This window comes from Misgurnus anguillicaudatus, chromosome 5, assembly GCF_027580225.2.
Source record: "Misgurnus anguillicaudatus chromosome 5, ASM2758022v2, whole genome shotgun sequence".
Lineage (NCBI taxonomy): Eukaryota > Metazoa > Chordata > Actinopteri > Cypriniformes > Cobitidae > Misgurnus > Misgurnus anguillicaudatus.
Window position 1 is genome coordinate 11,554,800 of NC_073341.2, and position 14,756 is coordinate 11,569,555.

Consider the following 14,756-nt stretch of genomic DNA (forward strand, 5'->3'; position numbering starts at 1 on the left):
CATCCATTTCCAATCTCCAAGCAATTGTTTATTCCTCAAAATCTGTTTCTTCTCCTGATACAGGCTCAAACATATGAAGTCTGTTTGCTTTGAGAGCTTCCAACTACTGACAACAGCCAATCAGAGCAGGGCTTATTATTTATGACCCTTTCAAATAAGGTAATAACCATTTGATTCTGTATGTTTTTGCACTTAATACAGCCACAGACCTTCTATGTAGATATCAGAGAACAATTTAACTGATTATTTCAATGCATTCTTTGGCACCTTTAAATTCTGCAGCTGTGTATGTGGCACTAAAACCACTACGTAGCAGCTTTAGAGATGTGTACATATGGAGTAAGTAATACAATACAACTATATACAACATAATAAAACCATAAAAAGTAAAAAACTTACCATGTTTGTTATTTACTAAGGATCACTCGCTCTGAACATCAGCATCTGTAATTTCAAAATCAAAATTTAGCACTTTATTATAGTCGTACAGCATGCATACATGAAAAGCACATGCAAAGAGATATGGGCAATCTAATAAAGTAAAAGTCGGAATACTATTGTATTGTACAATAGTAGTATGCGTACTATAAAACTCGAATACATTTCTATACCCCATACTATGTTTATATAAGCATAACAGTTATTCTTCTAATCACATACGTACCAATAGTACATATAACTTACACTGAAAGATGTACAACAAATAGTACCTATGGGTATATTGAACGATGGTTTATACTTTAGGGTAACGTATGGGCAAAGCAAACATAGAAGTCACACCCATTTCTTACACATTTCATTCTGTACTAGATAGAAAATGGCAATTTGCACCAATAGATTTAGTATGATTATTTTGTACAGCAAGTGCATACTAGCATCCCTCAACTACTGTGTAACGTTCATTGAGCCCTAATAAATTGCATCAGGCTACAACACACTAACATTAGTTTGATAAAAACAAACACCTGGACACGTTGGTGCAGTAGCGTTGTTTGTCTGTTTATAAACGTCATTCAATAACAACGAGCTAACAGTGCTAGCTGCACAAACACTAAGTTACACAGCTGAGCTTATAGGGCCAATATATAGTGATGGTCGTTTTCGAAGCACTGCTTCATGAGGCTTCGAAACATTTACGAATCTTTTGTTTCGAATCAGTGGTTCGGAGCTTGTTTCAAACTGGCCCAAGTCACGTGATTTTAGCAAACGAGGCTTCATTACGTCATAACCATAGGGTCATAACTGTTTCGAAACGTTTCGAAAATCCGACGATTCACCACTAGGGGGAGTTGATCACATGACCAGTGTCTAATATGTTTCGGTGAACTCGGGCCAGTTTTATTATAAAAGTTCATAAAACATTTATCCTTCTGACTAATAACACTGCCATTTTGTCTATTTATTGTTTATAGACAGATTTAATGACAAAAATGTGCATAATTAAAAGGGTAGTTCGTTTTAATCATTTGTTTGCCCTAAATAAAACTAAAAACACATAATACACTTTTAACTATGTCTAAATTAAAGGAATAGTCTACTCATTTTAAATATTAAAATATGTTATTACCTTAACTAAGAACTGTTGAATCATCCCTCTATCATCTGTGTGTGTGCACCTAAGCGCTGGAGCGCGCTGCGACGCTACAATAGCATTTAGCTTAGCCCCATTCATTCAATGGTACCATTTAGAGATAAAGTTAGAAGTGACCAAACACATCAACGTTTTTCCTATTTAAGACGAGTAGTTATACGAGCAAGTTTGGTGGTACAAAATAAAACATAGCGCTTTTCTAAGCGGATTTAAAAGAGGAACTATATTTTATGGCGTAATAGCACTTTTGGGAGTACTTCGACTCGCCTGAAAAGTCTGCTCCCCTTCTCACTCTCATAATGGGAGAGGGAGGGTGTTACTGCGCCGAGTCGAAGTACTCCCAAAAGTGCTATTACGCCATAAAAAAGCGCTATGTTTTATTTTGTACCACCAAACTTGCTCGTATAACTACTCGTGTTGAATAGGAAAAACGTTGATGTGTTTGGTCACTTCTAACTTTATCTCTAAATGGTACCACTGAATGAATGGGGCTAAGCTAAATGCTATCGTAGCGTCGCAGCGCGCTCCAGCGCCCACGCGCACACACACAGACGACAGAGGGATGACCCAACAGTTCCCAGTTAAGGCAACAACACACCCCAATATTGAAAATGAGTAGACTATTCCTTTAAGTTAAATATTTTTTTTAACATATTTTAATAAAAATCTTGCTATTATTTTGTAAAAAAAAGTGTAAAATGTTTGGCCATATCTGCTTTACACTATTTTGACCAGCAGGGGTCGCCAGCGTGTGTGGTGTTTCGAACTGCTTCGAAAAACTGAATCAATTTTCAAAGCAATTGGTTCAATTGATTATCTCCCATCACTAATATACTTCCACATAATCCATAGTTTGTTAATGCTCGACGTGTAAATTCAAACTCTCGTGCAGTCTGTTCCATACGTGTGTGTGTTTGTGTGTTAAGTTTGTATTTGTGTGTTGTTTTGATGGAGAGCTCTTACCTGCCGCGCGCATGTTATTCTGCTCGGTGGAGGAGAGTTGCTCAAGTCAGTGTCGAGCGCTCTGATTGGACGAACCAACGCACGCGCGACCCACAAACCGAAAAGCGCCGGTCACGTGATACACATGTGTTTGTAGTTTTGTCAACAGGCTTCTTCGACTTCATGCGGCGCCGCTAGAACTGACAACCGGATGACGTCAAAGCACCGCGAGAGCGAGTCGAAATTACCCTTCTCCATATGATATGTCGAATCGAACTCGCGGTACTTTGACGTCATCCGCCTGCCGTTTCTTTCGGCGCTGAATGAAGTCGAATAAAATGTTCACATACGTAAGACCTTTAAAATTATTAAATCTTTGGCTGGTGAGCAAAAAAGTTAACGTCAAGGCCGGTTTGTAATGTAACATATAAATCCAATATAATCCAATTGCACATTGTAAACATAAAGCATTGATCCACCTAAGCTGTGGACACTTGTGAAATATTTATTTTAAAGTGAAAAATGCTATAAACCAAAGTGTGTACTGTAAACCATCCATAGAAAATCCAACATCAGTTTGACAACAATTCATAAACAACACATTTGATTTATATCACATAAAAGTGTATGAATTCAATTATTACAAAAATAAAAACCTAAAGTTATTAAACAAGTAAAAGTAAAGTGTAGTCTTATTGAACAAATTCATCTTCATGGTCTATAGCAGTGATCCTAAAATTCATTTTAGCACTGCGCGTTTAGGATGTCTTCCACATTTCACAAATCTGAATCAAAGTGATCAGCTAAGATATGAGTTCAATCGAGACTGCAATGTGTTCCAGACAAATTCGGATTGCAGATATTTCCCACCTCAAAACAAGCCTCTAAACATTTTAAGAGTTTAGTAACATTATATCTGGGTTGAGATGGGAAATATCTTAAATCTGAGTTGTCTGAAAGGTAGCATAAGACCTGGCATCAAAAACGTGCAGTGGTAAAGGATGCTCCATAAAAGAATGCTGGACAAAACAATAAACACACAGATAGCTGTGGATGCCAGGTAATCCATTAACTTTACAATAAATACATGAAGTCGAATCACATCATCAAAGATTTCTTTATCTTATATCTGGCTAAAACCCGAGCTGTCCAGCAGAACTCTTTTGGCTTCCTGAATCACTCCTGAACCCAACTGAGACAGACTAGATGCTCTTGAGCCGACGGCTGAAAACACTTTCCCCTCAGATCCATTTGATCTGTAGGATTTTAAGCCTTTGGATTGAGTGCTGGCACTGCTGAGTGAACTCCCTGAGCGAGAGACTGCGCTGGCTCTTTGCTCGAGAGCTTCAAACGCGAGTGGCTCCTGCAGTATGGGAGAGGCGCGGTTCATGCTGGCTGGAATTAAAGGCAATTCCTGTAGTGGTTGGCTCTGGGAAACGTCTACATTGTTAGCAGACGTACCTGATACAGGGACACCCATCATCTGTATGGAGTAAATACAGCAATTATAATCAACCAACATAAATATAAAATACATAAAAAAAAATCTACGACTGTATGTCTACTTACTGCTACATTCTCCTCATTTGCCTGGTCATCGTGGCCTATAGGCCTTCTCTCTGTTGAGGAAAGCTGAGGATTCCCAAGTGTTCCAAAGTCTGATTGGTCAATCCCAGCCATAGATGCAAATTGGCCCAGCCTACAGTATAATTAAAGGAATATTGCACTTTCATAAAAAAAACCATTTGGATTATTTTTTCACCCGCATGTCATCCAAGATGTTTATATCTTTCTTTGTTCAGTCAAAAAGAAATGAAGTTTTTTGAGGATTTTTCAGTAATTGTAAATGTTTGATGAGATTAGACAGACCCAGCATCTTTAAGAAGATCTAGGAAGGCGTGGAATTTGTGAAAGGAAGACTCGATGCTTTCCAGCACACGTTCATCATCCAGAACAGAGGTGCTCATATGGGCTTCAGACAGAGAGAGGTTCAGACTGCGCAAACGCTCATTCTCCAGTTCCAGCTATAAACCAGACACATATTTATATCAAGTCACATAATGATCTATTCACTTTACAAACAGAACGTAATGGGAAACGTGTACCTCCACCAGACGAGAGTTGGTTTTCAGTCTGGCGTTCCTTTCCTCTCCAAGCCTCAGGCGACAATCCTCTAGCTCCACCTGTAGGTGAGGGAAACAAGTGCATTGTTTTATCTAAATAATTACACAAAGTCTTGCACACTTATATTACAGTTATGTATGGGTCTTGTTGTCGTCTTGTGTAGTACCTTGGTCCTAGAGAATGTTTTTCTTTATTTTAACCATGTATAAGCTATACAGTATATATGGTAAAGCCCATCTGATGGTAAAGCACGTCTTTTTATAATCCAAAAGTAACTACTATAGCACTTTAAAAGTGTAGTTAGTAGTGAACAAAGGTGGAAATTGTTTGCGGTTGACATATGGTTTGATATTTTGTTGTCTATTTAATATCTTATCTAAATTTATTAGACCAATGTAAAGTTTGTACCAAAGCTGCCCTAAACCAAAGTCCCTTTAGGGAAGACGTGCAACTAGGCGGCAATGTTTGCAACACCTCCAGGCAGTTATTTCAGTCATGCAAGTCAAACGAGGCCCCACTTGCAATTTTGGACCCAAATAGTTCAGATTTCCAGTTAAAGTTATTTACTTTTATATCATTAATACTTTCATGTCCTTAATAAAAGGTTTTAAAGGGGACATATCATGAAAATCTGACTTTTTCCATGTTTAAGTTCTATAATTGAGTCCCCAGTGCTTCCATCAACCTACCGTTGGTTGGTTGGTGCTGCGTCTTATAGTCAGGTGCGCCTTGTAAGTCAGTATGAATTAATTTTGACATTGATGAGGCAAGAGACAAAATTACTGTCTACAGCTGCGATAGTCCGCCATATGCTGCTTCTGCATTTATGTAGTTCAATGGATTCAGTGATGTGGAATGACAAGTATGCGAACTTCACGCTAGTTGGCTTGTTCGGTTAATTTATTCAACCTTCCAGGTAAGTTCTGCTTGCTATGGTTTATAATTTAACTAACTGATAATATTACTTTAACGTGCAGACATCTATCTATTTAGCTTGCTGTTCTGTCTGCTATTGTTTACTTGAATAACTTGCCTTTCCAGATTAAATGTCTGTTCTTTGGCTGGATTTTGTGAAATAATTTTCTAAAAAAAACCAACTAAGTAATTTTGTCTTAATGACGCATTTTTAAATGATGTGGCTTATATTACGGTGCGGCTTATTACGGTAGAAAATGTCTAAAAGATCAACCCAGTAACTCAGTTTTGGTGAACCATTCTCTGCAAGCCTGTGAAAAAATAGGTCATTGAAATTTGGCACTCCTTGTGATGTCAGAAGGGGATAATACCACCCCTTAATCTGCACTTTCCAACCACAGCACTGCCATTTAGTGCAGAGATCAGCTCATTTGCATTTTAAAAGACACACCCAAATAAGGGCAAATTTTTGTTCACACCTACAAAGTGTCAATTTTAAGATGCTATAATAAATGATCTATATGAAATCATAAAGCGGTCTGAAATTGTCATCGTAGGTGCATGTCCACTGTGAGAGACATAATCTAAAAAAATCCTGAAATCACAATGTATGATTTAACTGTTTATTTGTATGATACAGCTGCAAATAAGAATTTAAACACCTGAGAAAATCAATGTTAATATTTGGTACAGTATCCTTTGTTTGCAATTACAGAGGTCAAACGTTTCCTCTAGTTTTTCACCAGGTTGCACACACTGCAGGAGGGATTTTGGCCCACTACTCCACACAGATCTTCTCTAGATCAGTCAGATTGAGCTCCCTCCAAAGATTCTCTATTGGGATTATATTTATTTTTAATTAAGAGGTTAAATCTCCAGTTTTTTTAGGGTATCTGCGTGCGTGGAATATGGAAAGGCCTGCTTTTTATCCAGACCTTGATGCTTTTTATGGTGCTGCGCAGACCGTTCCGGCTTATGACATCACAGTACCGCGAGAGCAATGGTAAAGGTGTACCATTTTGTAACATTTCGACATACTCTCGCGGTACTCTGATGTCATAGGCCGGAACGGTCTACGCAGCACTCCTTCATTCTTTACGGCAAAGTACTAGCAACATGAGAAGTGTTGAGGTGGTTCTCAGTAGAAAATAAAAAGGTAGGCTACGCTTGAAACCCTTAAATGTAACTGGTTTAGTTACTTACATCGTGTGTTGCACTTTCGCCACCGCTTACAATCTGAAACATCGCGCATACGTGTGCTCGCTCTGTAGTTTGTAGCTCGCGCTCCGGATACTGTAAACAACTCCACCTTCTTTGATTTGATTGGCTATCGCATCATTTTGATTTTGACAAGCACTTTAGACTGCTGATTGAGACAGACAGATAGAGATAGGCGTTGCACCGTATTTACAGTTATATATTAGGCAATTATTCCAATAGTGATTGTTATTACACACCACTGGATCTTAGTGGTGGTGGGCACGAGCCTGCGTGAGAAAATGGATTTGGTCGAAAGAGCGTGAGAAATAGGGCCAATTGCGCGTGCCCTGCCATGTAGGAGTATTTTTGTAAGGCCTGCGACTGAGGGTCATATTTCAATATAAAGGTATGTAAATTACTCCGTTTTTTATTAACATGACTCTGACAAACATGAAGAGACACATTTTGCGTTGGGCACCAACTCCCCGGGGGCCACCATTTTGTTTGCTCAGAAAATAAAAAAGTTTCGTTCTGTATAAATACGAATCACAACAACATACAAACAAAAATATACAGCATTTTGCGGTGAGTAAACAGATGACGCGACAGCCCCGCACCAAAATTGCTTGGATTTATACCGACAGATTAGCTTTGTCACATTAAATTAAACTACACAGGTACAGATGCAGAAATGTAGGCTATACTATATAATTAAATATTAGTATATATTTAGTTTGTGTTGTTGTCAAATACAATTATAAATGATAACAACAGCATTTTTAATAAAGTTTTATTCTCACACGGTTTCGGAATAAAATTTTAGCTCGAATTGCATTCTGGGTAGTGCCGGCCATTTTAGGGGACGGACTGAATCCGAAACCGCATACTACCGTACTATATAGTAGGCAAAAAGGAGTAGGCGAACGAATAGTATGTCCGAAACCTAGCCCTGCGTTCCAGTTCGTTTTTTTATGAACTTCCTTCGCTAACTTCCCTCAGTCTCGTTCACTCGGATGTACGTCATTGCTTACGTTGTACGAGTGCCCACTACTACTAGAACACTTGAAGTGGGTTCAAATGGATCGCCCTAAGCACTTGATCACATGGAAAGTGGAGACCGCCCCCTCCATGTGCAAAGCGCGAGTTGCTGAAGTGACGTCACAATCGTGTTGCATTGTGGGATATGAAGCTGCATGAAGTGTACATATAAGTGTACATATGAAGCAGACGATTTTGACCGAGGGAGCGAGGGTCTGTCCATACAAACTTCCCTCGTCCACTTGACGAAGTGGAACGCACTTCAAAATGGCGACAGGGATTCCCCCGAGGGGAAGTGCTTAGGGAAGTTCGCGAGTGTGTGTCTAAAACTGGAGTGGAACGCAGCCTCAGTATACGTAGAAGGGTAGGCGAACATTAGCGGGAATTTGGACTATTTCTCCCCAGACTCAGAGGCACGTGTACTACTTAAAGGAATAGTCTACTCATTTTCAATATTAAACTATGTTATTACCTTAACTAAGAATTGTTGATACATCCCTCTGTCATCAATGTGCGTGCTCGCGAGCGCGTGAACGCGCTGCGACACTTCGATAGCATTTAGCTTAGCCCCATTCATTCAATGGTACCAATCAGAGATAAAGTTAGAAGTGACCAAACACATCAACGTTTTTCCTATTTAAGACGAGTAGTTATACGTCGTTTGGTGGTACAAAATAAAACGTAGCGCTTTTCTAAGCGGATTTAAAAGAGGAACTATATTTTATGGCATAATTGCACTTTTGGGAGTACTTCGACTCACCTGAAAAGTCCGCTCCCCTTCTTCCTCTCATAATGGGAGAGGGAGGGTGTTACTGCGCCGAGTCAGTATCCATAAAATCAGTAGGCGAGAAATCCCCGGATGCCCTACTGAGTCCGCCCAGATTCTGAAGCGTGCATCGAACGGACACTTCTTAAAGGAATAGTCTACTCATTTTCAATATTAAAATATGTTATTACTTTAACTAAGAATTGTTGATACATCCCTCTATCATCTGTGTGCGTGCACGTAAGCGCTGGAGCGCGCTGCGACACTTCGATAGCATTTAGCTTAGCCCCATTCATTCAATGGTACCAGTCAGAGATAAAGTTAGAAGTGACCAAACACATCAACATTTTTCCTATTTAAGACGAGTAGTTATACGAGCAAGTTTGGTGGTACAAAATAAAACGTAGCGCTTTTCTAAGCGGATTTAAAAGAGGAGCTACATTTTATGGTGTAATAGCACTTTTGGGAGTTCTTCGACTCGGCGCAGTAACACCCTCCCTCTCCCATTATGAGAGGGAGAAGGGGAGCGGACTTTTCAGGCGAGTCGAAGTACTCCCAAAAGAGCTATTACGCCATAAAATATAGTTCCTCTTTTAAATCCGCTTAGAAAAGCGCAACGTTTTATTTTGTACCACCAAACTTGCTCGTATAACTACTCGTCTTAAATAGGAAAAACGTTGATGTGTTTGGTCACTTCTAACTTCTCTAAATGGCACCACTGAATGAATGGGGCCAAGCCAAACGCCACCGAAGCGTCGCAGCGCGCTCCAGCGCTTACGTGCACACACACAGATGATAGAGGGATGCATCAACAATTTTTAGTTAAGGTAATAACATATTTTAATATTTATAATGAGTAGACTATTCCTTTAACACTTCATTTTAACAACACTGACACTTCATGCGATCTGCTCACTACATTAGAGAGTTTTCTTGGTTATTTCATGCAATTCAAACAATCAGCCATTAAAGGTCTCAAATTGTGTAGCAACCAACCTACTTAAAGTATATCACTATGTATGTCCACTGATCTGTTTTTTCTAAAACGGTACAATTCTACTTTCTCAAATCTCTCAAATTAGACTATGAACAGAATTTACAACTAATGACATTATTAATTCATTTTGGTTTGTTAAAATATGTTTTCTATTTCTTTATTTTATAGGCTACCTCAAAAATGAATTCCATATGGAACTTAGTGGAAGACCATCTCCTAGAAATGTGCAGATGAATGTAAGATGTCAAAAAGGCACCACAGTCATTGTTTGTGAAAATTACTGCTTTGCATTAAATGATATTTCATGGTAATGTAATATAGATTTTTTACCTTTTGAAAGTAACAAATATAATATGATTACAGTATGTAATAAAATAATTACAGTTATAAGCATTTGTCACTGTGTCTGTTATGTTTTACCTGTTATCAGTGCGTAAACAAATGGTCACTAATACTCTATTCAAAATAGGTAAGAAATTGTTTTGTTCAAACACAGCATAATTACAAAGTATGGTTTGCTGGGTTTTAATTGTTTTCTTATTAACACAAAAAACAACATGACTACCCTTTCTGCTTCCTCCACCAGCCTTAGAGCAGCTGTTCATGTATAACTCTGTGGTAGAGCATTGCGTTTGCAATGCAAAAGGTCATCGTGGGTTTAAACCCAGGGAACACAAATACTGATACAAATAATAAGCAGCTTGTACTGGACTTTAAGTTCCTTAAAAGCGTCTCCAAATGCATAAATATTATATATACACATGATGTAACCCCAGGTTGACCACCGTGAAACATGTATGCATTAGGTGGACGGCTTTATCCAAAGCATATACTTTTTATTAGTATGTGTGCTCCTTGGTTATTTAGCCCATAACCTCTTATTTCAGCCTTGTTTGTTTTATTTTTTATGTATAAACACTGTAAAACCTAACAGTGTAAGTCACTAAACGAAATTAGTTTTTTAAACTTATTATTTTTTAAAGTTAATTTCACTTAATAAAAACTGTGATATGAACTTAAAAACTGCAAATGATTAACCATAACTTTAACCAAATATTTAAGCAACAGCAGGACACAGATATGAAGAGCTAACAGGTAAGCACTGCAAACTCTTTCAACCTTTTTAAAGCATCTTTAATCTTTAAAAACATGTTGTTTGTCGTGACTCTACATTTTAATACTCACTCGGTTACAGTAATTTGTGTAATGTTGGACATATAATGAAACAACGTGACATTGACACAGCTATTTGACCTCAGACTCATTTTTATCAGCAGATTAGTGTGCTTTGAGTACACCACAGTTCTGTAAGTGAGAAATTAAGTCATATTTATGTGTGTTTCTTTCTCAGTAAGGACTAACTTTAACTGACTGTCTGTCTGTCTGTCTGTTATCAACTAAACGGTCATTCAAGACCTTTTAAAGGTAACGTTACAACATTTATTCATTCATTTATTATGTTTTGAGTACACCACAGTTCTTTCAATGGAAAATTAATTCATATTTGTGTGTGTTTTCTTACTGTTTAACACAAGTGTTTCCCGCACAAATTTGAATTTCTCTCAGTAAGGACTGACGGATGGCCATTCACTCATATAACCTTTTAAAGGTAACGTTACCACATTTATTATGTTGTGAGTATACTACAGTTCTGTATAGGGATGGGCACGAGTACTCGAACGTGGCATCGATGATCGATCATGAAAACGATGATCATGTGGCTTTATTTATTTATTGTGGATATGGCGGCATTGGATGTCTGGTTAGCATTACAAGTGCATGTGGTAGTAAAGACTGGGTCTGGAGATGCGTCTTTGACGTCGCGTTGAGCTTTGCAGACCGGCGTATGACATCAGTAACGTTACCATGCGTGATTCAAAAACAAACAGATAATTCCGCGCACCTGCCGTGCACGCCGCAAACCCCCGATCCACGCAATGCGCGGCAACTCGCCGATCCCGTGAAGCTGGTCACACCTTACATCACTGAGGCATTATGGTTTAAAAGGATGCCCTGATTTTCGGAAATACAGTCAGTCAGGTGCAAAAGTACAGCGCCGTCAAAAGTTCAATGGGTTATCATCTCATATTTAAACATCAAATGTCAAGAGATACCAGAGAGCCATACGAGCATTAACATTACATCTTGACTGAGAACAGGTGTATCGAGGACAAAGAGTGCAAAAATTTAAATGTACAAAGAAATATATAAAACAAACATAAATAAATAAATACAAAAATAAATATGCAGAGAAATATAAAAAACAAACATAAATGATTATTGCAACTTTGATTTCTTTATTTTTGTATTAAAATATTTTTAAAACTTTTATTTATTTATTTATATATTTTTATTTATTCTTTTATTCATTTCCACATTTATGTATTTATTTATGTATTTATGTGAACATTTAATTATTTTTTTACATTTATTTATTTATACATTTATTTATTTAAACGTTTATTTATTTCTACATTAATTTTTTCCACATGTATTTATTTATACATGTATTTATTTCCACACGTATTTATTTCTACATTTATGTGTCTAATATGTTAATGAGGAGGGGGCGTGTTTTTCTTCAGCCGTAGCAATGGAGCACAGAGTGGCAATGCTACAGTAGTGTATACACGTGTTCTGAGGCCAAAACAGTCGCATCTTTTGCTCTTACAAAATGACACGCAAGGGAAGAGCGTGTACGTGATTTTGAGTGTAGTGCAAGTGAAATGAATGTTGAGAGAGGTGGGCGAAATGGCAAAAATCACTGTTTAAGTAATTTAATATCACTGTTTCTGTATGTATTTACAGGATAAGCATGCATATTCTTTACCCCGAACATCGCGTTATAAACATCTGTCGGGATTCTTGCACACATTACAGAAACCGCATCTTTAACAGGTCTGGTAACAGACAGTGAGACACGACAGGGTGTGCACGTGAAATACACTGATCATATTTAATAAACGCCATATGCAGCTGACAGATCATTGATAGAGCTTGATGTCAACGAGGTTTGTGCACGATAAGGAGAAAAACCACACGCACTTTCATTGATGCCCACAAGCATATTGAATATTGCGTTTGAAATCACTTTAACATTCTCGTTTCTTAATTTTGTATGAACAACGCGTGATGTAATCATTCATATGACTGAGTTGTGGGCTCAGTCTCCTCTTCCAACGTGCCCCTCTCAAACACCAGCGCAAGTTGAAACACACGGCTCGTCCAGTCGGACGCCTCGCTTCTATCAGCAGGCAATGGTCATTGCTTTCTGTCCTTTACACATCATAAAGTTATGGCAAAATGCAGGCGTATGTAAAGGCAAGCAGATAGGCATAGAATATAAAGGCAACAATTTCGCGTTAAGTGTTCTCCAATACGCGGACGGAGTAAGACAGTGATATTAAAAGACAAAATTCAGTACACGCTTCAAAACATAACATGTACAGGCAATAGCTGAGACCGGAATATGAAAGCGACCCGATAAATATGTTTTCACGTCATATCGAATGATAAGAAAATGCTTCTCTACGGTTCATTATAAAATTCATACATAATGTCCTAGTAGTGCATCACATAACGTTTTCATCATCTCACAGGTTATAAAGTTTGTGGCAATCTAGCTTTCAATATTTTTCTGTCATTTGGCTGAGGTTGTAACTGGAAGGAGGATAATTTCTAGGCTACTAACTGTATGTCTGTCAGAACAGGATCACTTTATTACACTGAACCACACTACAATTACAAAATAAATATGAACATATGATATCAAATCCATTACAATAATAACATACATGATATGATATCAAGCATAATAAAACTAAAAAGCAATAAAAACTGTAATGACAGCATGTATGACATTAAATAATAAATCATTCCACATAAAACAATTTTCCATCTTGCAGCGTAACTTAAATAACTAAGATATAAGGAAGCAGGATGGACTTATACATCGTGGTAGTCTATTATTACCAAATCAAATAAATTATTTTAAATTGCAAGTATATGATAGTGTGCGGGAGTTTTTTCCTTTCTGATACGACCTAATTGTTGGTCTTTTTTCCTACGCACCTATTCACCACAGGTGTGCGATGGAGTTTGTTCATTAATTTAGTCTATTATTACCAAAAACCCGAAATATGAAAAAACTCTGAGGTAACTCTGAGGTAAACTGTGCCAAATGCGCTATTTTAACCATTCACAATAAATCTAAATACTCTTAAAGGCGGAGTCCACGATGTTTGAAAAACGCGTTGGAAAAGGAGACGGGCCGACTACCAAAACACACTTATAGCCAATCAAATCAAATCAAATGCCGGGTTGCGTATGTGTGGGACGGGTCTATCAACAGAAAGTCAAGATTCTATTGGGGTAGGGGCGTGTTTGTTTGGGTGATTTCAAATATCAACATTGGCTTTCAAACATCGTGGACTCCGCCTTTAATAATGACAAAGAAACATAACTGAAACAGGTTTTAATTGACAAAGATTGTATTTAAAACTGGTGTATACTCACATTCATGCAATGACGCACACAAAAACACAAATATCTGTACGAATGCTGCTGTTCACAGCGCACATCTAGATTTAAACGGTGATTTTTGCCATTTCGCCCACCTCTCTCATTTCACTTGCACTACTCTCAAAATCACGTCCACGCTCTTCCCTTGCGTGTCATTTTGTAAGAGCAAAAGATGCGACTGTTTTGGCCTCAGAACACGTGTATACACTACTGTAGCATTGACACTCTGTGCTCCATTGCTACGGCTGAAGAAAAACACGCCCCCTCCTCATTAACATATTAGACACATAAATGTAGAAATAAATAAACGTTTAAATAAATAAATGTATGAATAAATAAATGTAAAAAATAATTAAATGTTCACATAAATATATAAATAAATACATAAATGTGTAAATGAAAAATTAAATACAGAAATAAATAAAAGTTTTAAAAATATTTTAATACAAAAATAAAGAAATCAAAGTTGCAATAATCATTTATGTTTGTTTTTTATATTTCTCTGCATATTTATTTTTGTATTTATTTATTTATGTTTGTTTTATATGTTTCTTTGTACATGTATTTACTTATTTATTTTTAATTTTTGCACTCTTCGTCCTCCATACAGGTCAGGCGACGACACGACACAGCTAATCGCTAAAATAATAGTAAAGACTTAA

General features: G+C 37.5%; 1 protein-coding gene across 1 annotated transcript; it reads right to left on the bottom strand.

The window, feature by feature from the left end:
* Window positions 1-3,077: 3,077 nt before the first annotated feature.
* Window positions 3,078-6,840, bottom strand: LOC129413772 (uncharacterized). Its single transcript, XM_073867539.1, has 5 exons — window positions 6,776-6,840; window positions 4,639-4,716; window positions 4,403-4,557; window positions 4,103-4,232; window positions 3,078-4,016 (listed from the first exon to the last, which is right to left on the bottom strand). The coding sequence occupies exons 1-5, from the start codon at window positions 6,815-6,817 to the stop codon at window positions 3,657-3,659; spliced, it is 765 nt and encodes a 254-aa protein (XP_073723640.1). The 5' UTR covers window positions 6,818-6,840; the 3' UTR covers window positions 3,078-3,656.
* Between the last annotated feature and the right edge of the window lie 7,916 nt (window positions 6,841-14,756).

What these genes read in the sequence shown, in the direction of transcription:
- LOC129413772 (XM_073867539.1), bottom strand. Translation starts at nt 6,817, where the DNA reads ATGTTTCAGATTGTAAGCGGTGGCGAAAGTGCAACACACGAT. An exon ending in GCGAAAGTGCAACACACGAT is followed by an intron (nt 4,717 to 6,775) that starts GTAAGTAACTAA and finishes CCTCACCTACAG; the next exon opens with GTGGAGCTAGAGGATTGTCG. An exon ending in CCAACTCTCGTCTGGTGGAG is followed by an intron (nt 4,558 to 4,638) that starts GTACACGTTTCC and finishes TCTGGTTTATAG; the next exon opens with CTGGAACTGGAGAATGAGCG.